The sequence below is a fragment of the Acromyrmex echinatior genome, chromosome 9, assembly GCF_024713525.1.
Source record: "Acromyrmex echinatior isolate Ae372 chromosome 9, ASM2471352v2, whole genome shotgun sequence".
Classification (NCBI taxonomy): Eukaryota; Metazoa; Arthropoda; class Insecta; order Hymenoptera; family Formicidae; genus Acromyrmex; species Acromyrmex echinatior.
This window is the reverse complement of record NC_141860.1, coordinates 9939578-9965002: the sequence shown is the minus strand read 5'-3', so window position 1 is coordinate 9965002 and position 25425 is coordinate 9939578. Positions and strand designations below refer to the sequence as shown.

General features: G+C 32.4%; 6 protein-coding genes across 17 annotated transcripts in view; 3 read left to right on the top strand and 3 right to left on the bottom strand.

Moving 5' to 3' along the window:
- Window positions 1-1379, top strand: part of skd (mediator complex subunit skuld) — a 34476-nt gene extending 33097 nt beyond the window's left edge. For all 3 annotated transcript variants that reach the window (XM_087409788.1, XM_087409786.1, XM_087409785.1), the window contains one exon: window positions 29-1379. In XM_087409788.1, coding sequence (XP_087265914.1) covers window positions 29-161 — 133 coding nt within the window. In that variant the 3' untranslated portion in view covers window positions 162-1379. The remainder of the gene's footprint in view (window positions 1-28) is intronic.
- A 607-nt stretch (window positions 1380-1986) lies between these two features.
- Window positions 1987-6961, bottom strand: C1GalTA (Glycoprotein-N-acetylgalactosamine 3-beta-galactosyltransferase 1). Of its 7 annotated transcripts, none has more exons than XM_011068229.2 (7): window positions 6722-6961; window positions 5232-5444; window positions 4565-4716; window positions 4262-4449; window positions 3424-3631; window positions 3208-3346; window positions 1987-2890 (listed from the first exon to the last, which is right to left on the bottom strand). In XM_011068229.2, the coding sequence occupies exons 3-7, from the start codon at window positions 4593-4595 to the stop codon at window positions 2347-2349; spliced, it is 1110 nt and encodes a 369-aa protein (XP_011066531.1). In that variant the 5' UTR covers window positions 4596-4716; window positions 5232-5444; window positions 6722-6961; the 3' UTR covers window positions 1987-2346. The 7 variants fall into 7 exon arrangements, with proteins under 7 accessions (XP_011066531.1, XP_011066530.1, XP_087265920.1 ...); XM_011068228.2 differs by lacking the exon at window positions 6722-6961 and adding an exon at window positions 6463-6625; XM_087409794.1 differs by lacking the exon at window positions 6722-6961 and adding an exon at window positions 6119-6417.
- A 1461-nt stretch (window positions 6962-8422) lies between these two features.
- Trs20 (trafficking protein particle complex subunit 2) lies at window positions 8423-10918 on the top strand. Its single transcript, XM_011068232.2, has 3 exons — window positions 8423-8658; window positions 8729-8962; window positions 10403-10918. The coding sequence occupies exons 1-3, from the start codon at window positions 8569-8571 to the stop codon at window positions 10499-10501; spliced, it is 423 nt and encodes a 140-aa protein (XP_011066534.1). The 5' UTR covers window positions 8423-8568; the 3' UTR covers window positions 10502-10918.
- Window positions 10542-13015, bottom strand: Taf7 (TATA-box binding protein associated factor 7). 2 transcript variants are annotated; one of them, XM_011068234.2, is made up of 8 exons: window positions 12775-13015; window positions 12516-12644; window positions 12342-12422; window positions 11893-12259; window positions 11271-11525; window positions 11178-11207; window positions 10940-11100; window positions 10542-10838 (listed from the first exon to the last, which is right to left on the bottom strand). In XM_011068234.2, the coding sequence occupies exons 1-8, from the start codon at window positions 12856-12858 to the stop codon at window positions 10815-10817; spliced, it is 1131 nt and encodes a 376-aa protein (XP_011066536.1). In that variant the 5' UTR covers window positions 12859-13015; the 3' UTR covers window positions 10542-10814. The 2 variants fall into 2 exon arrangements, with proteins under 2 accessions (XP_011066536.1, XP_011066535.1); XM_011068233.2 differs by having other exon boundaries at window positions 11178-11525.
- A 1596-nt stretch (window positions 13016-14611) lies between these two features.
- Window positions 14612-19196, top strand: MFS10 (major facilitator superfamily transporter 10). 3 transcript variants are annotated; one of them, XM_087409522.1, is made up of 8 exons: window positions 14612-14822; window positions 15683-15747; window positions 15806-16029; window positions 16663-16899; window positions 16978-17065; window positions 17135-17355; window positions 17433-17963; window positions 18041-19196. In XM_087409522.1, exons 3-8 carry the CDS (start codon window positions 15904-15906, stop codon window positions 18161-18163), a joined length of 1326 nt encoding a protein of 441 aa, XP_087265648.1. In that variant the 5' UTR covers window positions 14612-14822; window positions 15683-15747; window positions 15806-15903; the 3' UTR covers window positions 18164-19196. The 3 variants fall into 3 exon arrangements, 2 of the variants coding, with proteins under 2 accessions (XP_087265648.1, XP_011066538.1); XR_015546162.1 differs by lacking the exon at window positions 15683-15747 and having other exon boundaries at window positions 14614-14822; window positions 18041-18248; window positions 18334-19196; XM_011068236.2 differs by lacking the exon at window positions 15683-15747 and having other exon boundaries at window positions 14614-14822.
- A 221-nt stretch (window positions 19197-19417) lies between these two features.
- Window positions 19418-25380, bottom strand: LOC105153418 (Protein CIP2A). The gene is made up of 10 exons (XM_011068238.2): window positions 24400-25380; window positions 24092-24313; window positions 22944-23437; window positions 22460-22634; window positions 21689-22018; window positions 21408-21613; window positions 21090-21327; window positions 20764-21003; window positions 20432-20683; window positions 19418-20354 (listed from the first exon to the last, which is right to left on the bottom strand). Exons 1-10 carry the CDS (start codon window positions 24499-24501, stop codon window positions 20127-20129), a joined length of 2487 nt encoding a protein of 828 aa, XP_011066540.1. The 5' UTR covers window positions 24502-25380; the 3' UTR covers window positions 19418-20126.
- Between the last annotated feature and the right edge of the window lie 45 nt (window positions 25381-25425).

The following is a 25425-nucleotide window of genomic DNA, read 5'->3' as shown; positions in this document are numbered from 1 at the left end:
TATTATGTACAATTTACGTGATTGACAGGTACGTGTTGGAAGGGTACAACGCACTGTCGTGGCTTGCACTGGATGCAAACACCAAGGATCGACTGTCCTGCTTACCAGTGCACGTACAGGCGCTCATGCATCTCTACCATGCGACGGCAGCTCTCGTCTGACCCACACCCTCTCCCGTTGTAGTGCAGTATATGCACCTCTCTCACGCACTCCTTATTGTACCGTCACTTGGGGCTTTACGAGAGCAACTAATTTCCTATGCCCTTTACCTGTACTACATTAGTTAGGTACTTAGAGAGAAAGAGATTGTCTAGGTACAGAGTACGATCCTTCTCGACCATATGTAAAGAGAACCGGGCTTTTTTTACTCGGACTCTAATTAATACAAAAGTTAGCGCAATGAAAATGCAAAGGCTGAAAATGCAGAACTCAATGAGAACGAACAGCGACTCTCTTTACCATTTTTCTATTATAACAGGCGAAATAGATTGTACTTTGTGTTTATGATCGTATCTCGTATTTCGTAAGGAAAAAATGAACTGCGCATCCAATACGACCATTACCAGCGAAAGCAAATGTGAAACTTTGCGAATGGTAGAAGCGAAGATGCGAGCGATGAAAGATACTGTGAGAAAGGAAGAAAGATAGGGTACGAAAGAATGAGAATGAAAGAGAAGTATAGCGAGAGAAAAGTGCGAAAGAAATAGAGAAAGAAAGTGCGTGAACGAACGAGCGAGTGAAAGAGAGAAAGAAAAGGTGAAAAAGAGAGTGCATAATAAGAAAATGATTTTCGATTGCCTCTCTATCGATAGATAGTTGAATTACAAATCAGAATCTCTAGAAAAATTACGTAACCAAAAGTTTTTAATTGTAAATTAAATTTTGTACAAAGCTTTTATTATTAATGACGACGAAGTAATATAAATGATATTACGTTGTTTTTTAATTTTATATAGATGATATAAAAAAAAAGAGAGGTGGACTTCTTTTTTATAAGCGATGCCTCGTATAAGCCCCTGGTGTGAGATAAGTATGACGATTATAATATTATATTATGCTCGCGCGGCACTGGGTCGCTGTTATCATGTTTCCTGGACCCGTTAGCGCAATTTTTCGATGCTGTTTGACAAATTTTATTCGGATTAGGTGACCTCTATATATTATACATACATTATAGTGTAAAATATTGTTTTTAAATAATTTATGAAGTGAGACATCGCCGAGATTAGATAATTGAGAATGAAAGAAGGAAATAATCGCGAGAGTGAAAGAAAAGGAGAGAAAGAGAGAAAAGAATAAGCGAGAGAATGAGAGAACGAGCCAGTTATGCAGAGATTGTTTTCCTCCAATTTAACTTTGAATGCAAAAAAAGAAGAAAAGACACGAAGAGAGAAATTGTGGGGCGCGTCTGAGTGGAGCCACGGTGGCCAATTGCGTCAGTCGCATAGTACAAATATGACTTGTACATAGAACCCCTAACTCCCTAATTAATTGGTTAATTTACTCACACCCACACTCACTCTGTATCTATAGTATTTATTACTGGGTAGTACGTCATTATTGGGATTATTATTATTATTAAAATTATTATTATCATTATTATATTAATATTACGAAATACAGTTTTATGTGTATATATATATAATTACATATGTGATTTTTTTCTCGTATTTGTAGCGCCCGAAAAATTGTCTCGCAAGCACAGTAGAAAAAATGTTTTCCGCTTCCATGAACATGCAAAAAAAACAATTGAACAATTGAATTTTTTTCATTTGTCAAGTGATTGCTCTTATCATTTCGAGTCTTGTGTACTAATATCTTTCTACTCGATATCTAATGGTGCTGTATATCTTTACATTGCTAATTAGGTAGATAAAAGTATTTTTTTTTTAAAGGAAAATAAAACGTGATACTTTTAAATACCTTTAAAAAGAAAGGAAAATACGCGGCACTATTCTTCGACGACATATATATTAAAATACGACATTTATTCTAAGGATCATACGTTTTATTCAGTTTAAATTCTTAAGAAATTATTATCACATCGCATCTTATAAAATTTAACTGTCGTAATTTCGTTCTAAAAAAAAATTCTGAATCTCTACGCATATCTATTGTGCTTGCACTATCTCCCTATCTTTTCTAGTCTATAACTATATCCATTATGGCCAGTGTTTTTTAACACAGATACGTATAAAGACTTCATGTGTTTAAGAAGTACGATATATCACACTTTTCATCCGCTGAGAATATATTACATTTATATATCGTTGGCTCGAATGGACTAGTATCATGTATAAAATAAAAATTACAGAATCTTACGATTTATTTACGACAGTGTACGGACTAGTATTCGATCAACGTCGACGGTCGATCCGGAGAGGATCTCTCCAGGCTGTGACTGATACCATATGGCCTCAAATGGTAAATCAGATATTCCAGAACATACATCATGTTCGGTGACACGTAATGGAATGAAACAGCACTGTCTGAACAGCAATTCAATCCATCCTTGGTATCATAATAGATATACTTCCAATACCAGAAATTTTTATCTACATGATTTGGGATCAAGTGATGTTCCGGCACAAACGGAAAGAATCTACCGCGCCCGTGAGGATCTCTGGTATCCATCGCGCGTACACCAATTTTTTCGAGACATTTTCCCATCTCCACGTCCTCGGCGCCGCCATTATCCGGCCGGCATTTTGTCTTATCGGGTAAACCTTCTTCCACGAACTTGCGTAAGCCTTCCTTACTAAGTACATATCCTGCGCCACCGCTCATGTAACCTTGCTTTACGAAAGGTTTAAATCTGCATCCGAAGTACAATGATGAATTTGGATTATATGACGATAACATATATCGTAAATTTTCTACCACCACATAGCTGAAAACGCATAAACGCGAAAAAAATTATTTTTTTCAATTATATATGTGTGCAATGTATTTAGTAGCTCTTTTGATTGTAAAAACATTGTTCATTTAAAATAATCTAAATTATCAAGTTTTATTTAATTTTTTTTTTTAATTTATTCAATATTATTTGTACTTATATTTTTTGTTAACCAATATAAAAAAATACCAATTTGTGTTACTTATTTATGTGTATTGTATATTATATCATAAAGATAAAATCATTAAAAGAATGTACATGTATATCGTGCTGTAGAGATAAAATTTATCACAAATATAGAATGTACTTACGTATCATCGTCAGCTTTCATGAACCAATCTACTTTATCTTTGTACTTCTCGTAAGCGTATTTAAACGCTTCTTTGGTTTTAGCCCATAGATTATCTCTACCTTCCTTTACTGGCAACACTACAGTGGGTAAGCTGGCATCTAAAAATAAATGGCATGCGTACATTGTACAAAAATTCTACCTGCGTATCACAACCTTTATCTGACGTTTAAAATACCTGCCGCAGAACTCATGAAAAGAAGTACATTGCAACGTTTTCCCCATGTCGCTTTCACGTGACGAGCCTTGCTCTGATGGTTCTTTGGACCTGTCATAATCCAGCAAAGGACACGTACTTTTCTCGCCATATCCTGAGCTATTCTATCTTCTCCTTTGTGGAAATCTTCATCATCACCATGAAATTTCACTTCTGTTTCAGGGCCAACCTATCATAGAAAATTCAATGATGAAAATCATTTCAGTTACACCTGGGTGTCCCGAAATTCACAGATCAAAATACCATATCAAGATAAATCAACCAAATCACCATAGCAAGAAAGTTCTCGAAAAATTAAGTTATTTGTAAAATTTTTGTAGTTTTTGAGATAATAAGGATTTAAATATGGCTAATTACGTTTAGATGACCATTAATATGATCATTATTTAAACGTAGTCTATAGTTAGCCATGTTAAAACTCTTATTATCTTAAAAAGTACTACTTAAAATAAAACTCTATTAAATTTATTAAATTAAAATACAAATAACTTTTTGACTTAATTTTTCGAGAACTTTTGTTGTGTATTTTGATTCACGAATTTCGGAACACCCTGTATAATAATTATATTTAAAAAAAAACATTATTTGCACATGTTTTAATCAAAAAGAAAGGAAATTCATCATTTTCCTCACAGGTATAGTTATAAGCAAAATTAATACGCATTTATGCCGGTTTATAAGTTTTTATGTTTTGTATCGAATGCTTAACATATGGTATTCTGAATAATAGATCAAGCTGACACAAATGTTTTAAAAGCATTGTTATTTGGAATATAAAAAAAAAAATAAATTACGTTACCTCTGATTCTAGTTCTAAATAATGATGAGGATCTCTAGAAAGGCCAGAACTACCTGGTACCCAATTAAACATATGCGGTACATCTCTCGTAGATGTAATGAGCAAACATGCTGATAAAAAGCCGAAAACCGTTCCAGCAACGAGTGTTAATATAAATCGCCGTCCACTTCGACCACCTGTGTGAACAACTAATTACTGTATATTTTATAACTGTTACAATTTCATATTTACAAACTATGGATTAATATAAATCAGACAAAATTAAGCATAAATTGATTTATATAAAATTAAATGAACACTTACCATCGAAACTAGGTAGCCGCTGCTGCACCATGATATATAATATAAATTGGTTCAACTCAATAACACTATAAATGCTTGAATATAAATTGCAGTCTCCTTCGCATTCATTTTTAATTGTATAAATGCATGATATGATACTTTATTACTGCCTTCTAAAATATAAAAACATATTACTGTTTTATGATTAATATAATAAGAGTACTGTGTTAGAACCGGCCATACACGTTCAAGTAAATTTGCACAAGTAGATTGTACAAGTAGATTATACTTGACAAATTTATTTGAAAGCGTTTGGCCGACTTCAAATAGAAAATGCACTAAATGTTGAACAACTTTTACTGTAATATCTGTATTATCTAAGATATCAAAAAAAACTCTTAAAGTTTGTTGATAAGCTACGAAAATTTATTGACCTTATCAATATTAGATATATCAATATTGACCTTATCAATATAGTTAATAATTATCAATTATAGAAACATGCAGATAAAAATTTCTCTTATATTAAATACTCTTATATTAATGTATTATTTTTCTATTTTAGTTCTCCTTCATGTCGCAGATGACTATTTCACATTAAAATCAACATCAACTTCAACTCCAACATTACGTAATATTTATGTTAATAAAATAAATTCATTATTATTCAATAACTTCATATACATACCTGATCAACAAGATGTCTTGATAATACGATAAACTCTTCAAGGCCATTTCTAAGCTCATATATTGAACTCGTCACTTACAATAATGTAGGTAATCTTCGCTGAGCATATCTTTTCATGCTTCTCGCATTTTTAGTCAGCTAAGTATGAGTGCTAAGAGTTGTATATATAAGCGTATATATAATGTAGTATCTTCAATTCAGAGGACTGGAGATCTGAAATAAAAAAGAAAACCATAAAAATAGCAATCAGAGATAAGTGTGTGAAAAGTATGGAATACTTGGAGACAATGCTGTATTAAGTGTCAGCATACTTTTTGAATTATATGCGCATTTATGTTTCTGAATGTATAAACAGTTTATCGGAAATGTTCTTTGATAACGAAATAATAGTTATCGTGATGCTAGATATAATAGCACTTTTATTTCACTGATAATGTTAATGTGTACTGTGTAATATTAGATGTTATCTCCAAGCAAACAAAGCGATTTTCTACAAAGGCGCCAGAGCATAGGTGCGAATACAGAAAATAAGAAATATATGTAATAATACTCGGTCTATTATTATGCAAGCTCAGTCTACTATTATGTTAATTACAGGCACATATATAATAGCGAATGCGAAAGGCAGCAGAACATCGCGTTCGAAACGTCGCCCAAAGTGACATTGTATTCCGTTAAAAATACTGTCGACGAAAACAAAACAAAAAAAATGAATTGTGCAATGCGCGATAATAGGAGGTCGGCGATATTTTTCGCGATAGTCATCAGTTTTCGTCTAGCCGTCTCTCTTATTAAGTCAAGTTACACCGAAGCATTCGTTCGTTAGCTCGTGTTTAATTTATTTGCACAATTGCGCAAATATTCGCACGATCGTGACAAATATTTACGGCCCAATATCACCGTCACTATACACCTCGTAGGCGTAACGAGGAGTTTTCATTCACAAACCGTGCGAAGTATCGTGGATCGTCCACCGTCCAGTCGTCGATGGTGCGCCGGAGAATGTTTGTCGCGCCGCGCCGTCGCACGAAGTGAGTCGTTCGATTCATCAAAGAGAAAAACTTGTCAACACGCCTCGCGATCACTCACGGATCTAACACGCGGATCCGATTCCGGATCCTCCTCCTCGAGCTTCCGAGAAGCGCGCGTTATCCCGAGAACATGTTTACACGTTGGGAACGCCGTCGGTGTTCCGTGATCAATTACAAGATTAAAAGAACTGACGACTTACATTTTTTCTTCCCCTCCCCCCCCCCCAGGATTCACAGGCGAACGTCTTTGGACGACGGCGTCATCCCGCGAGCGTTGTCGCGAGAGACGCGTTAACAGGCACAAAGGAATCCGCGAATATTCGGGCAGCGATAACAATCGGCGATGCGCGCGTCTCACCCTCCTCCCCCTCCGTCTCTCTCGCAACGAGTGTATGCATACTGCATCACGCGCACGCGCGCACACGTACGTTACGTGCCGTGTAGTATGTACATACGTACTGATTGGAAAGTATTGCATAGCGTGCACCGAGGCCGTCTCCATTCGACTCGTGATGTTCGTGACGTGACGATGTATACGGCCATTACGCCGATATTTCCATATCGCGAGGAAATGCCGAGAGCGCGGAGGAAACAAACCACCGACGCGATATGACCTGATACGATTCAATTCGTCATCCGGTATATACGTGTATAACATGTGCGTGATACGTGCATGTGTGCGTCTGTCCTGTCGGGTCTGTCGTATCGCAAAGCGCAGCATGCCGCGGAATCTCTTCATACCATTATCGCGTGGAGATTATCCCGAAATTATGCGTTTGTCAGCATATATTTTTTCCACGCGCGCTCAAGGGAGACAAAGTTATTATTTGTCGATTCTCGCATATTTATCAACGATCTCTACTTTGTTATTTCGCAGCTGCGGTTAGTAATTACGATTGATGATTGCCATTCTCGTGTATATACAGGATCCGCTAAAATTAGCAGCACGATGAGTTATCGTGTTCTGTTAATATTAATAAAAACGCGAATGACAACCATTAATATTCGACGTTGAAGAATTCAGTTTGATAAAGAGATCAAACAACAGCGAAAATTGAAATTGGGATTTATATTAAATAAAGCGTTCTATGGATATAATAAATTTTATGTATTTCAGATTATGAAGAATAAAGAAAATGATAATAATCATCGTTTAATAAGATTCATGTGAATGTAAGATAATACTTAAATAATACTTCCCAGAATTAATTATGCTGTACATTTTAACATTACATTTACATTACATTTATGGAATATTTAATTACATTTAAATTTGTATTTACACAAATTTATTTCTAGTTGTGTATTGTCTCTTAGAGACAAGAGATAATACACAATTAAATACAATATAAAATATGTAAACTATAAATTAATCGGATCATAAAACAATATAAAAAGAAATAGTACAGTTTTAGGATCAAAATAGTTGATTTTAATACCGACAAATAAAAAAATATTTAAACGAGATAGAAATTACTTTAATATAACGATAAAAAAAACGGGTTTTTATTGAATACGATACCTTCATAGATTAATTTTTTTTACTGTACATATAACATGTAAAACATGGTTTACATTGTTATCACACGTATAGATTAGATTATATTTTGTGAGTGAACGCACAATTCTGATTCTGGGAGTCAATTATATGCTTGAAACAAGGTGAAAATTACAAAATCGAAATTACTAAAATACTTATAATTTCATTGGTTAGGACATAACAAATTCGCTCATTTTTATAACTTTTCGGAAATTTCAAGATACATAATTGATCCCTGATAGTTATAGCATCTTATCGACAGAATAAAATAATAAAGTATCTACCGTCGGTATTAATCAGACGAAGGTAAAATAGTTTCCTGTAAGTAATTGATAATTCAAACAGAATTATAAATTTTATATAAAATCAAGATTCGATTAATATATTTGATATTTTGCTTAATTTCTTTATACAGAAAAAGTTTTTATACATAAAAATTATCGCTGAAAGCAGATAAAAAGCTGAAAAATGCATAAAATAATAATGCGATTTCCAATTTTTTTTTTTTAAGAACACAGTCTTATATATTTAATTTCGAAAAATTTTATTTTTTTAAATTGTTTTCGTTTTTCAACTGTTCTTGAATCTTACCGTAATCGACTGAAATACTTTCGAATCGCGATGTTTTGAACCGTTTGAAATTGAGAAAGTAGATATTGCAGCAGATGGTTGCGCCGTGTGTGAAAGATTGACAGTAACTTACTGACGAATAGTCGCATGTTACAATCTACGGTGATAATTTGACAACGCGTTCTGCCGTTTCGCGATGTCCGCAAATTACTACTTCGCTATCGTTGGCCATGCCGATAATCCGCTGTTTGAGATAGAGTTTAACAATGCTGGAAAAGACGCAAAGGTTCGTTTTGAGGTTAAACTCCAACTTTGCATTGACTTGTCGACTCTACCATTATATATTTTTCTTTTAGAAAGAGGATCACTCGCATTTGAATCAATTCATCGCCCACGCGGCACTCGATCTTGTGGACGAGCACACGTGGAAAACGACGAACATGCATCTGAAAGTTGTGGATAAATTTAACCAGTGGTTTGTTAGCGCGTTCGTAACGGCGACTCATATCAGATTCGTCATGGTGCACGACAGTAAGAATGAAGACGGGATCAAGAACTTTTTTAATGAAATGTACGAGACCTACATAAAGGTAATAGTTATTTTGATATCGTAGATTTAGATATCTTGCTTGCATTTAGATATCTGCTTTGCAGCAAGAAACAGATGACATTGTAACACTGAATCCTTAAGTGTTTTCTAGCAAGAATACAATTAGACACAGTGTAACACAGTAAATCATTACATCCTTGTTGTTTGCCTACGTTAAATAAGGATAAAATTATTTACAGTGTTCCATGGTGTCTGACTAAATCCTTACTGAAAAATATCTCTTGTATGCTTAAATAGAGATGAAAAAGTCTTAAGTCGTTATCATACTACAGGTTGCCGATTACAGTTGTTGATTCTATTTTCGCCAATCATGTTATCTAATCCACACTTACTGCATCATGATTGACTAAAATAGAACCAACCTGCAGTGTGATTACAACTTTACAATGGCTGCTATTTATAGGATGCTTTTCAAGAGAGAGACACAGATAACAATGTAGCACAGTGAATCATTACACCCTCGTTCACCAATGTTAAACAAAGACATAATGATCACTGTGTTACATTGTTTCTTGTTCACCAAAGTTAATTCTTAATATTCAAGACTATCTTAAGTACAAAAATGTTATAAACCAAAATGTTATAAATCAATTACCGTCTTAAATAATGTCTCAAGATGCTAATATGCAGTTCTGTAACCAGTATATTCATAATCTGATATTTATTAAGATGTTGTGAACCAATTAGAGAACTGTATTGCATCTTAACATGATCTTAAAATAAGAACAGACTATAATAAGAAAGCATCATTATTCACCGATATTATTTTACACTGATGAAAATTGAAATTCCAACATCAAGAAGGAATTGTGTTAGTTAAATGAAAATTACGCAGAACATTTGTTTACAAGTTATTACATGAATATTAATTGCAAGATTATAACTCACAGACGAGTGTAGTATCATAGGAAATATGGAAGTTTCCATTAGACATGTATAAAACATTAGTCTGCTCGTAAGCATTAGTGCTATAAAAAGCTGTAATAACGTGTCATACGTTATCTATTTCATTTTTTAATAATGTAAATGTACCGAATATCTCAAAAGTAACAAACTACATATTGGTAATTAACCCAGTTTAAGTGAAGTCTTCGAGAAGATTATAGATTATCATTTTGTGATATAACGATAAGAATTGATATATGAGCTATTTATGTGCATTTAGATATCTGCATTTAATGTGGCAATGACCACAGTAGGTATTAAGGAGAATAATATTCAATTCTTATATGACACTGCATTCACATTTTGCATAACAAATATAATAACTCATATAGAGAAATAGAGTGTAATTTTCGTTCACCTCTGTAACTCTCTTGATGTTAGGATTTCAATTTCCGTGTATATATACATTTCAACTTCAGTGTATATGAACATGTTAACAATTTTACTTCAGAAATGTTGTGTTTCTATGTTTCAGTATTCAATGAATCCATTTTATAAGCTAAACACTCCTATCAAATCTGTGGGATTTGAGAAAAAGGCACAGTTATACGGTAGAAAATATTTATCTTCATGAACGTAATGATTGCTGTTAGTAAAAGTAAGAGTATTTCAACTTGTTTCTCTTCAACTTTATTCAAGATTTTTATGCTATAAAATATGTTATTGATAGGCGTTAGAAATAAATTGTTTTCCAGTATTAAATATCATTTAAAAAAAGTTGTAACTGTTCACATTTTGATTTGTACAATATATATATGTATATAAGTTAATTGCACTTAAGTTTATGTAAAAATTTGTTTATTATATAAAAGACAAAATTTATCTTATATAGATATATATGTTGCCTTTCATATATTGTATAATGCGTGAAACTCGTCCTGTATCTTCTATTCCATTTCTAGATCTTGTATCTGAAAAGGAATATGTATTTGTATATATGTATATACATTTATAAATAAAAATAGTTATTAAATAAAGTGTATATATATATGTGTGTGTAATATCATTTTACCTCTTGTACTTTCTGTATTTCTTGAGTCAACAAATTATCTAAAATCTCCTGGAACCGCTGCCTCAACTTGACGTTTTCGATATTAGCTATTTCGATTTCCTGTTGCTGCCTTCTTTGCCGCAATTCCGCCAATTCCGCGTGAAGAGTAGCAAGACGCGAATCTAAATGTTTTTAGATTGAAATAAGTTAAAAATTTGTATCAATCTTATAAATAGAAACAATGTTTATTTAAAATTACCTTTAGAAACGGATACCGATGTGGGTGATTCTGGAATAATATATTCCGAGTGAAATTGTTCTAATTTTGGAGCTTTTAATGGACTACTCTCACCCTGTGGTTTTTCGGCTTCCGTATCGCCGTTGGTGTCATGGAACATGTCTTTACTGAACTCTGTAACTAATCCACTGCTCGTTGTCGCATTGTTACTTGACCTCTCAGAATATGCAGCTTGCATCGAATTGGAGTCCGAAACTCTACTGTCCGCTGAAAGGCGGCTATTCTCATCTAGCTCCATCACGTTTATGTTCGCTTCTTCATCGTCGTCTTCGCTGTCGCTAACTGGCTCACCGAATATATCGTGTTCGGCTGAAATATTAAGTCATGAAATAGAGCATCTAATTCTCTTTTTATAAATTAGAAATAAATATGAAAAATTTGTTTAATTAGCTTCGATATTGAAGCATTTAAAAAAATTATGACTTATTCATATTTCGATTTTGTACAATGTACATATATATATATATATATATATATACATAAAGTTAATTGCACTCGCGTTCTTATATAAATATTGTTTACTATATAAAAGATAAAATTTGTCTTATATGATATATGATCTTATCATATAGTCAATTAATTAAATTAACATTTATCTAAGCAGTATAAGCGAATATATATAAGCGATAAGCGAATAAATGTTAACTTAATTAATTGATTGTAAGTTAACACTCACCAACATCCAAACTTTGAGATGTGTTCCCATTTATGCTATCTCGTTTAGTCTTAACTGTACCAGAAGATGACACTTTACTAGGTTTCGATGTATCCTCATCCTCACATATTACCTCCCACTTAACATTAACAGCATCATTGTCCACTCGCAATAAACGTTTAACTTCCTTCTCGATCTCTGGTGCCTCTACATATTTCTTTTTTAAAGTTTTTCTAAATCTTCTACGTCTCACGTTTTTAGTGGGTGGAGTTATACCGTGAGGCCAAAGAAATTTTTTATCCACCTTGTTCGGATCCTTTTTCTTCTGTTTAACAGGAGACTCTTCATCAGTAGCAGTGTGATCTTCCTCTTCTTTACATATTAGCATCTAAAGAAAACATTACAAGAAAATAATGTAATATAAACTTCTCTCTTCATTTCCTATATTATTTACGATATTCTTGTTTTACCTGACATATATCGGCAGTCTTATAAAAACTTTTGTTATCGATGGTTTTTAAGGATTCCACTATTGTTGGCAGGTCCACAACCTAAGCGAAAGTTTATCAAATACATAAACCACTTTCGTGAGCAATTTTCCCACAATAATGTATGATGAATAGTGTGAGAGAGGGAAAATTTACCTTAGCATGGAGTAACCAGTGATCAAGCCTAACCTCACCGTAACGCATATCATTCTCCAGTTTTATAGTCAGTCTATCTTTTAAAGGCAAACTATTACGTAACGCCTCCTTCAGTACTCTAGAAGGTTCCTTAAAAAGAGAATTGATATTCAATATAATATATCAAAATTGATATATAATCTTTGATTCTTAATTCATCTAAATAATCTCGGACTAGGTTAAGTTCAGATTGAATGAAATAGCAATATGAGAAACATACCGGTGGTAATCGCATAATAAATTGACTCTCCAATTCCACCTGTGGCTCATTGCGATTTTTGTCAGTATTCGGATGACGGTTCATTTTCTTCGAGTTTTATGCGATAGAGCGATTTAAATAACGAACGAGAACAAAAACGAAATAAAGAATGTTTATATGGACAGACGACAGCACTAACACTATCCATCGGTTACATCCAGGCAATAGCATCCAAAAGCACGATTGCTCACTGAGCGCTCAGTGAGCTCTTGCATTTGATTGGCATATTCCATTAAGCCGGTTCTACATTAGCAAGCTGATCGCAAGTTTGTTGCCAATATGAAACATTGATTTCAAAATGCAAGCTTCAGATTGGCTGTCACAACAAACTTGCGACTAGCTTGCAACTAATATAGAACCGACTTTAGATCTAAAAATATATTGGGTCATCTAAAAAGTATCCGCGGTTTTTTGTCACTAGATGTGTGTTGATGGTCATATATCTAGTGACCGAAAAAGTACCGCGGATACTTTTTAGATGACCCAATATATATTAACGTAACATATACTATAGCATATAGAATAAAATCTTTCTCGGAGAGGAAGTTTTGGAACATAACCTAAATAGGTATAAGAGCTCATTGAGCGCTTCTGGATGCATTCATTCTTAAATTTTTGAGAAGTTTCCAAATAATAGTTGCATTTATGAATTGATTTACAGATGGAGGGAAGGGAAAAATCAATAATATGAAAATAAATAATAATTAAATTAATAAAATCGAAACAAAATTTTATTGAAAATTTTATTTATCATATAATACAAAAAACATTTATAAAATTCGAACGTGCAAGGATAAAAATTAATAAGAATTCTGTAAATTACAAATACGCTTTAAATTGTATGCATTATGCACAAAATTTTACATAATGTTTAAAAATTGTACAAATAAAAGTATAAAAAAATTAATATTATATAAATTCATAAATTACATTTAAAAATCTGTATGATATTAATATAATTAATTATGATAATTATATATAATTATTACAATGGCACATTTTTTCTTCTTTGTTATTTCTAACTTTCATTAATGATATACCTGTATAAATAATTTATACCACGATTATATTATTATTCAACATACTACAAGAAATATACAATTTTTAATTAATATTTACTGCACACTCATAAAGTACGTTCCGTTTCACGCATGATGCACATGATAAATCATTTTATTCTTGTTGTTCACTGAATATTAAAGAAAGATAAAATGACGCCATGCACATCATGCGTAACGCAAGTAATACTAAACTGTATTAGTATATATATATCGGTATTTTAGGTTTCATACATGAATCCTGATATATATTACGTAATTTACCTGAATTTATCTCTTTATCTAAAAAAACATATAATTTATCTTATTGGTCTATCTCTTTAAATCAGTTACTATATAAGTCAGTAGATCCGTTCCTTGCAAACTGAACTTGTACTGTTTATTATCTTTTCTCTTTTTTTCTCTAATGTGAAGAGAAAAAGGAGAAAGCTGGGAAAGATAAATATCGTATTCAATTGAAAAGAATAGGAATACGATTGCGTATCTTAAAACAAGATGAAAATTATAAAAATGAGTAAATTTACTACTAAATAACTAGTGAAATTATAAGTATTTTAATAAATTCATTTTTATAATTTTTACCTCATTTCAATGTAGAGAATTGATCCTCAGGGCACTCAGGTTGTACTTTTGTCTGTTACTCTCACGCTGCGCATGTCCAGGATCCATCCCACCGTCCCACTCTCTCGCATGTATACCGTACTCCGTTTCGCGTGGATGACAGGCTGATCAAAGCAGACTCGAACTACAGCCGTGACGACCTGTTACCGCGCGGACACGCTGGAAGGAGCGGAAAAGCGTTATTTCTTATGCTTGACGCGGCAGTGAGTCATCGTAAAAGTGCGGGATCGCTGTAGAACAGGACGATCCAGGACGGCATCATGGAAGTCCTGGACCCAAGCGTCTCCAGAGACGATCAGCCGTTATGTATCAACGATTCTCTGGAGCGAGGTAATCCGCAAAAAACATTGTCGAATACCTTTGTGACGTCATTATGCGTTGTCCTCGTTCACATAATTATACGTTGTTCTCCACGCGCGAGAAATAGTCAGCATCGCGCGTGCATTGTTTGGAAACAAAGGGATGATAACGTAAGCAATGCAACGATGACAGCGGGACAGATGTTCGTGAATATCGCGGAAGTGAAAACGATCTGTTATCTATACCGTTGATCTTGCGACCTTCTTCATTTTTCCGTCTCCTCCCCTCGTGAGAGACGTCAATGCGCGAGTACGTCAGATTTATTTTGTGCCAAAGCAAGTTACCATACTTTTTTTTATCTTACCATTTCACAGGAGTAGGAGAAGAATGAAGAATTGATTATTGTTTTAAACGTAGATTAATTTTTGGGAATATTAATGTGATTGTAGCTACAATAATGCATCAGCTGATAAGAAATTTTAGATAGATCTGTTTAGATAGCTGTCACTTAATATCTCAAATACATTTAACAGATTTAATTTCTTTAACATACATTGAGAAAAATGTACTAAATTTTGATAAACATCTGTTAAATAGTACTATAATAGTACTACTTAAATAGTAGTATAGTAGTAGTAGCTATTTAAGTATTAGTAGAATACTTAATATATTATTAGTAATTATATATAATGTATCTTAATATATTATTAGTAGAATAAATATATGTTTATTTGGTACAAGAATCATTAATTTCATTTAACTATCATTCTTTTATTTAGTAAATATATTTGTTTACTGTAAATAAATGTTAAGTTAGTATTATTCAAACAAATATTCATTGAAATTTAGTACATTTTCTCAGGGCAAATTAATTTTTTTAATGTTTTTAGAATATCTGGAAGAACCAAATTACGTAATTGAAGGTCTTGCCATTCTCTTTCAAGATTATTCATAAGTAATATATTTTAACTTTTTTATTGATAATATATGTTCACAATGTAATGTTTTTTTAGTTAACACATCGCAGATTCCGGCAGACACTAAATCATGCATCAAAGCGCGTCACACTCTCGGTTTTCTGGGCTTTCTTGGCTTTGCCCTTGTATACGCTATGAGGGTGAATTTATCAGTAGCCATCGTCTCTATGGTTAATCAGACTGCAATACCGCATGCTGAGGATAATGATACTAGCGACGTTTGTCCTAAAACGAAACCTATAAATGGGACTTTCATACCGGTAAATCTATCATTGTTTTCTTTAAGTGATTATCTGAATCTTAATTATTATTTTTTATATCATTACTCTATATCATTACTCTATATATTTATTATATTGCTTCTTATATCATATTATTTTTTAAGTATATATATCATTCCTGTTATTACGTTAGTTAGATACTAGTTATCGTGTGACATTAGTCATTTAAACTTATCACACTGGAATATATAAATGTAACACGTACATACATAACAACACTATACTATTTTTTCTTTGTATTAATGATATTGATATGAGTCTGTCCATCTCATTAATATCTCAACATTTGTCACAGGAAATCTAACGTACAGGATAGTGTACAAATTAAATAATGAGATATTTATTACGAACCTATTGATAATTTCTCTCTTTATTAATTCCGCTTATTAATTTATTTCATTGAATATTAATGTTATCATCAAATACTATTTAAGGAATTTTTTTATGTTAATATTTAAACAAAAGAAATGTGCCTAAATATTGTTTTAATTTATAATATATTAAAATGTGATACTACTGATAACTCTTTAAGAGTCTCTGTGAGAGTGAATTCATATATTGTAATATTTTTTATTAATGTACATTCTGAAATTAATTTTAATGTTATTTCAGAGCGCGGGAGAATTTGTCTGGGATGAAAAGACTCAAGGTATCATATTAGGTGCATTCTTTCTTGGCTATGTAACTACAAATGTCCCGGGTGGTAGGATGGCTGAGAAAATGGGTGGCAAATTAATTTATGGTCTGGGAGTGTTTCTGACTGCTGTTCTGACCGTGATAAGTCCTTTCGCTGCGTATTGGGGTTTGGTTCCATTTTTAGTTGTACGAGTCGCAGAAGGATTTACCGAGGTAAATATCCTACTTTCCACAACATGTCTATAAATATTTATATGAAATTATTAATATTTTTTCATATGCGATATATAGGGGGTAACATTTCCTGCGATGCACAGTATGCTGGCACATTGGGTACCTCCATTAGAAAGAAGTAAATTTGCTGCTTTAGTATATGCAGGTAATTTGTTTGTCCTTGCCTTTTAATGGTAAAAAAATATTCAAGAATTACTTACGATATTTTTTTCAGGTGCGAATTTCGGAACTGTTATCTCATTACCAGTGAGTGGTTGGCTATGTTCCTTAGAATTATGGGGCGGTTGGCCCCTTGCATTTTATCTGTTCGGTGGTCTTGGTCTCGTGTGGTATGTGTTCTGGTTGATATTCATATACGACACTCCTTCACAACACGCGAGCATTGATCCTTCCGAAAAAGCATATATTGAAGCTAGCGTCGAGAAAAAAGATGAAGTTAGTATTACGTTTGATATATAAATATTTCTGCGAAGTTATCGTACTTGACTTAATGATAAAATTTTAAATAATAGAACGATGATGCGGGAGTACCTTGGTTGTCCGTCTTCACCTCTCTACCTATATGGGCCATTGCTATTACGCAGTGCGGCCAGTCCTGGGCCTTCTACACTCTTCTGACCGAGCTGCCGACATATATGGATAAAATTTTGCATCTGAACGTACAACAGAATGCATTTCTCTCGGCGTTACCTTATTTGAGCGCTTGGCTAGTGGGTCTTTGTATCTCGAGTTTCGCGGATGCACTACTAGCTCGTCGTCTAATCTCACCTCTGGCTTCGTTCAAACTGTGGAACACGGTGGCCTCATTAGGACCCAGTCTCAGTTTCGTCGGTGCTATTTGGGCCGGATGCGATCGTATGACAGTGATGTTGATGCTTGCCGGATTGGGCTCTCTTCAAGGTGCAGTGTATGCCGGAAATCAGATGAATCATATCGCATTAGCACCACGTTATGCGGGTACCTTATACGGATTAACAAATGCCGCGGCAAACGCGTGTGGTTTCTTGGCACCATATATTATCGGCAGTATAGTAGAGGGACACGTTAGTATATTTGTCATATTTTTCGTTTCAAGCGTTCGTTAGGATGAATGTACATTGTTTTTACTTTTGTATTACAGGAAACCCTTGCACGTTGGCATACAGTTTTCTGGATGGCAGCGGGAATAAATATGGCTACGAATTGCTTCTATTTGATGTTTGCATCCGCCACTGAACAGCCATGGAGTAAAGGCGGCAGTTGATGACAATGTCGCATTAGAAATGCGATATTAAGCGTGGAAAATAATATACTTTTTAATCATGTTGCACATAGCACATTTTAATTTGGTTAGTCAGTTTTATATAATTCGGTATAGATTTATTATACTAATTATTATTTCGCAAAATAAGATATTTTATTGTTTTTTTAAAGTTATAGTTGTATTTATCGTTGAACGTGCAATGACAAATGAATCAAATTTCGGTATTATCAACTTTATTGCGACATGTGATACACAAAGGAGATAGACGTCATCGACTGGCATTCACGTCAGATAATTGGGATTGATTAACATATTTTTCACCTCCCATTTTGCTCTATTTTATTAATCCAGTTATATCTTGTCTGGATACATAAAAAGTTCTGTAATTCCATGAAGAAATTAAGTAAGTAAAAACACTAATATTGACATTACATATAAAGTTCTCAGTGCAAAAATGGTAGAAAAAATGATTGTACATAATAAATCGAGAACAGAGAGTAAAATATTTTAAAGGACTTATTTCCGTTTTCGAAGAAATATTTTGAAGATAAGAAAATTAATATTATGCCCTTGTATTTTTTTAAGCATTATTTGTATCGGTATTAATGCATATAATGCTGAATTTATTTCAGTAGCAATTATTAATAAAATAGTACCATTTTTAATAAAACATTTTTAATTTAAATTATTTTAAATATTATAAAAAAATAAATTATTTTTATTTTTTCGATAGAATGTTGCATTTTTTATGTATGTTCAATAGTTGTTTTGGCAATTCGATAAGTTTTATGTTATAATAATTTTATAACAATATTATTCACGAAAAGTAGAGAGAGAAATATTGTTAAATTTTCAAATTTTAACATTAATTTTTTCAAAGATAAAATCTTACAACATCGTTCTATTCTGTTTCATCGATTTATTTCTATATGTAGAATCTCTTTTTGTACTGGTAACATTCTGTTTATAGATATGAAACAGCATTTAATTTTATATATATATATAAAACATACGCGACAGTATATACCAAAAATTTTAACGTTTAAAACGTGCATATATATATATGTATATATATATATATATATATATATATATATATATATATAGTATATATATATATATATATACACACACACCTCTTTTTTTTAATTATTATATTTGATAAGCATGATGTATATGGATGATAAAGTAGGAAGAAGCAATTAAAATTATTAGCAATGTTATTAAAAACTTTATAAAAATGTTTTATATTTCTAATTTAAAAAGATATTTGTTATTATCTTTAATATTTTAATATGATTTATATATATATATATATATATATATATATATATATGTATATGACTTTAAAAACGAAGGTATTATTTATTTATAATACCAAAGTGGTAGTAAGACAAATCTTCTCTATTATGTAAGTGAAAAATTGTAACAGTATTAATATTTCATTGACATAGTATACATTTGTGGTAGTAAAATACATGAAAATGATATACAATCGCAAAAAAATGATTTCGTCATTCAAAACAGCAGGATATATAATTATAGAAATTTCATTTTACGTATTTTAATATAAAATAAGTAGAAATCGTTAGCAATCGTATTTAACACAACAGAAAAATAATTATATGGAATATTGCATGCTTATACTATATATCTTTAATCTATATAATAATATGTTTAATAGTACGAAAATTTGCGTAACAGTATGCAAAATGATGTACACTCACGTTTTAATTTATGATAAAAATATAATAGTTATCCTATGTGCGAATTATATAAAACATTTTATTAAAATGTAATGATCGTATTGAATAAGCAATGAACAGCCGTACAATAACAATAATCGATTATTTGTATATAAATTTTTTGATCGTATTTCTACCACGTATTCCTTCAATAAATTTTTTTATGTTAAAATATACGTTGTGTATTTAAATTTTCCTAAATAAAAGCATCAGAATCGCTAACTTGAATTGAGATCATCTTTGTTTTTAGCAGTGAGCTCAAAGATCATATCCCGCATACGGCTCAATTCTTTCAATTCTCCTTTCATTCTTTGAATATTTCTATCTTTTTCTGATATGGTTTGTTCAGAGGTCTGCAGTATATGCTTCATTTGTTCAATTTCTTGCTTAAGTGCAGATATATCACTTTGATTTGCTTCTATCTCTGCACTTTTTTTCTCTAAGATCTATAATATATAAAATATAACATAGAATTTATGTTAGAAACATTTTTAGAGATGAAATAATGAGAGAATTACTATACCTGTTCTTTTTTGCTAAGGGAATCTTGCATTTTTTGTAAAAGTTTACTTAATTCATGATTTTTATTGCTCATATCTGTAGCCTTTGCTTCGGCAATTAAAAGTTCATTATCTAATTCTTTGATTTTTTTGGTTAATATATCAATTTTATTATTACTATCTTCCAAGTCTTTTGTACACTGTGTCAGTTTTTCATTTAAATTCTCTAAATTTGTCGATTTTTCGGCTACAATTTTTTTCAAGGATTCATTCTCCTAAAATGCAATAGTCATTATTATAAAAATTAAAGAAATTGTTAAAGCAATTTCGCATTTGTATAATAATAAGCACTCACTTTTTTTTTTAACGAAAGCGCTTTCTGAGATTGATTTTCCTTCTCGATAAATTTTTCCGTTAATGCACACTTTTCCGCTTTTGTTCCTTCCAAAGATTGTTGGGTATCAAATAATAACTGATGTAATCTACTAGACTCAGCCACTACTTGTGCTAACCTGTGTTGTAGACTAGTAGCATGATTATTTGCTGCTTCTAAACTTGACCACATTGCCTTTTCAGAATGTCTCATTGTTGCTAACTTTAAAGAAATTAGTTACAATATAATAAGATATATCAAACTGTGTACACTATGTAAAAAAAGATTATAATGTATAAATTTTATACCTTATATTCATATAGTTCCATGACCGCGGACGTTGGAATATCATTAATTTGATTTGATTCGAGCTTGGTTAAAAACGCATCAAGGCGTTCTTCTTGCTTGAAGGAAAATAACGGCGCCAATTCGTTCCCGATATAATTCAGGGATACTTTACTCGAGATTTCCAATATATTGTTATTGGTATTTTGAACCAATATCAATGGTTCTAATTCTTTCATGCAAAGTGCCACTGCGGAAACACTTCTCAAACAGAAATTCTATATGTACAACTGTCACATGTTAAATTAAGATGAACATCTTATCACATGTGAAAGGTTTACCATTCTTGTGGAAATCCAATCGATGATGTCAACTGCAAGGCTTTGTGTTTAACTTCTGCATCACCGGTGAACAATGCTAGTGCTATTATCATTTGTATTTGTTTTTTACTGAGCAATTCGGAATATAGAGTTAACCAGTTGGAATGATTCGCTGCCAAATCTGCTGTCAAGGCTAAGGCGTGAATGTAAAGGTTGGTAGAAGCATTCTGTAAAGCCGAAAACATGTAATTAACACTTTAATACACTATAATAACGTGCAGCATATTAAATTCTGTATTAACCTGCATAAAGTTTCTGGTCCAATCTCCACAGGCGGAAAATTCATTATTCAGCACATGATTGAACTGTTTGCGCATTGCATGTTCATTGAATGAGCTCATAATTTTCTTTTTCAGCGCAGGAGTTTTAATCATTTCTTGAAACAGCTGCATCAATTCGGCTTGCTTCATTTCTGCGTTTTGACCTTCACTTTGATCATTAATTTCGTCCTCCTGATTCGTTATAAGCATTAGGACAGACGGATCTATCTCTGTTAAAACTTCAGCACAGGTTCTGGTGCGTCGGGAATCAATTATTATGCTTCGTATAAGTGCTAAAGCTTTTGAACATACCTACATTTTTCAACGGAAACTTTGATTAAATTACTGATTAATTTTTCGTATTCTATCTTTTTCTTTACACGTTTCGAATTATTGCATTAATAAGAATTACGAAAGATAATAATAGAGATTACGAGCGCGAGCGTGGCATAGCAGACAGCGCACTGGTCTATCATGCCAAAGATCTCGGGTTCGATCTCGGTAGAAACTAAAATATTTTCACAAAATATTTTCGCTTGTGTCTCCTCTCGGAAAAGACCGGCAATCTTCTGAGAGTATCTTTGCCTACAGAAACACCTTTCGAAAAACCGGCCATTCGGAACTGGCATTAAAACTATAGGTCCCATATGCTTGTGGCAATTTTGAATAATCAACGCGCGCACCACAAGTACATAAGAAAGGTGTAACAAAGGCCAAAAGACTAAGAAGAAAAAAATAATAAAGATTACGTACTTGTTCCACAGGTACCCATGTCATAGCTGATCTTATACATGCAGGATACAAAGGCGTTATGGCAGTTAATTTCAGCTTTACCAATAATAATAAAAATTCCATCATGAGAGCGACGCATTCCGGGTCTGTGTTCTCTTCCAAAGTGGCCAATATATTTTCAATATCTTTGCCGTAACTAGTCAACATTAAAAACGTATATAAGTATATCGGATATTATCAAAAAAGGGTCATAGATTTTAAAGGCATACAGGATAACAAAAACTAAGTTAAAAAGTCCTAGTAAAGTTGGTCCGAAAATTTGGTCCAAGAAATATCTTAGCCGTTCGTTTTCGGACCTATGTTTATTAGGACCTTTTGATTTATTTTTTATTGTTCTATATACTTTTAAAATCTGTGATCCTTTTTTGATAACACTCTGTATGTTTTATCTATGAAATATTTTATGCATTGAATGTTATATAAGAACCAGATTTGATTGACTTACTTCGAATATGTAAGTAGAACATTTCGCCAATGTTCGTTTTGCCCAATATCGTTAAAAAAGTCAACGATATGTCTCAATAATAAAACATCTTTTTGTTTCATCGCTTTTCCCAGATTAATAAACGTTACCGATGCAAAATCTGTGATATATTTCTCATACATGCTCGTGTTACTTGGCTCCAATATAATTAATAACTTGCAACATTGTACACTAGTATTGACATGACCTTGTAATTTCACTAACGTTCTAATAAATGCTTTGGTATTGATGGTTCGCATCAGCGTGTACACTGCCGGAAGATTTTTATAACATAGATTTACCAGTACACCTAAAGATAGAGAGATAATCTCTTCTTCTTTTGATTGTACTACCCATTGAGTTAATGTGGAAATTAAATATGGAAGCTGAGTCTCTTGCCATGAGATTTTGATTCCGTATGTTAATTCTTGTAATAGTTTCAATACTCGTATCCTCTTTTCAGTTGTTAAATTCGCCTACAATGCTCGAAAGAACTTTATATTAATTTGATTATTAATTTATATTATTTGGTTATTAAAGGTACCTAATAATATACTCCATTTCTTCCCATCATCCTATTTTATAGAACATCTTTCCAATTTTTTTCTATGCATGTATTATCTTTTTGATTTTTTTCATGCCTATATAATTTATATGTATAAAAAAATTTTTTTTAATATTCCATATAGAGAAAAAAATTAAAAAGGTGCTAAAGATTAAATGAATTTTAGTCTTACAATAATACAATGCTAAATGTTTCGATTTTCATTAAGTCATCCTCAATATAAAAATATATAAATAAAAAGGGTCGCAAAATTACAAAAGTATTAAATAATACTTTTGTAATTTTGCGACCTTTTTTATTTATACATTTTATATTATAATATAATGAGGGTCGAAACGTTTAGCATTATATTTAAATTATTGTACGATTAAAATTTATTTATTATCACTTAACATCCTGCATTGACTCGTAGCCTTCATATATCATTTAATTTATTTTAAAATTTTGAGTCTAAGTATATTGATTTTTAGTTTTAAAAAGTGCTGTCCTATAAATAGAATGATGAGACACAATGGATTATATGATTAATGGAAAAAAACAATATGTGAGTTATTAAATTCTATACCTCCAATAATCTTGCTAAGATCGGCGCAAATTTATATACATGAATAAGTGACTGCCTAGCAGGTATATTCCGACAAGCGTTTTGCAAAACATCCACGGCGCTCCAGATTAAAGTGGATCGTGATCCTATGGAGTTCATAAGCTCATACAGACTTACATAGAACTCCGCGGCTACACTAGTCCCAGGATCAAATATACTCAGGTCCAGTGATGCGCTAATCACCTTAAAAATATAAATTTATAAATAGTACTTTTAAAAATACAATAACAATATAAGTGTATTAAACATAAATGTGTTTTCATATTTACTCCAAGACTTCTTTGTATAGCGGAGATTACGTTTTCGCTGGGGTGCTTGGTGTATTCTAAGGCCGCTGATATAAACGCTCTCATATGCTGATATTTCTCCATTATCGCACTAAAATATTTCGCAGAGAGATCCCAATAAAATTCACTTTGCCGAAGATGTTAATGTGTCAGCTGGTTTTCTTTTAAAAATTTATCGCCGCGTGTATTTCAAATGCAGGTACATCTCAAAACTCGGTGGAAATGTTTCTTCAAAAGGTACTGGAAATCATAGTTCGATGAATATCGCGTTCTGTCGCTGACGTCGCGCGTTTCGGACGTAAACAAAAGGCAGCATATGACATGACATGTGAAAGAATCTCAAACGAGGACGCCCATTTTTAAAAACCGACATGATTCAAATCAGCCAATCGCGTCCCACATTATCGCAGGAACCAATCGGCATGTGTGATGTTTTTACGTAGGGCAGAGCTGATATTTTATTCGTCGTAAGAACTGAAGGCCCGACTCAATCATATTAAAGAATTTTCCAACAGTTGCAAATGCTTTTTCTGCCAATGACTGCGTTCAACAGAACACAACAGTTTTGCAACCGTTTTATGATTGTCTGCTGAGGTAGGACCGTTCCTCTTGATCTAAAAGCATAACCCAATCAGTGCGAAGAAAATTTCCAATAATTGCAAAATAAATATTTTGCTGAACGCAGCCGTAGACCATTCAATCAAATAAATAAACACAGTGAAAAAAATAATTGATTTCATTCTCCTCTCTTCTTTCTTTATACGAGGCACCTATCATGGAACAAAGTCGAAAAATTCCAATCAGAATTATTCCATTTTTCCCAGAAAACACAATAGAAATCTAGGGAATAATCTAATAATTCCGATCGGAATCCATTCCGATTTTGTTTTGATAGGTGTTCTGAACTTTATTCTTCGAAAAAGAACAAAACGAGCAAAAGTAAAGTTTTACGTCACGTTTCTAATCAACTATACAGCCTCTGGTGGTCACGTGCAAAATTTCGACGTG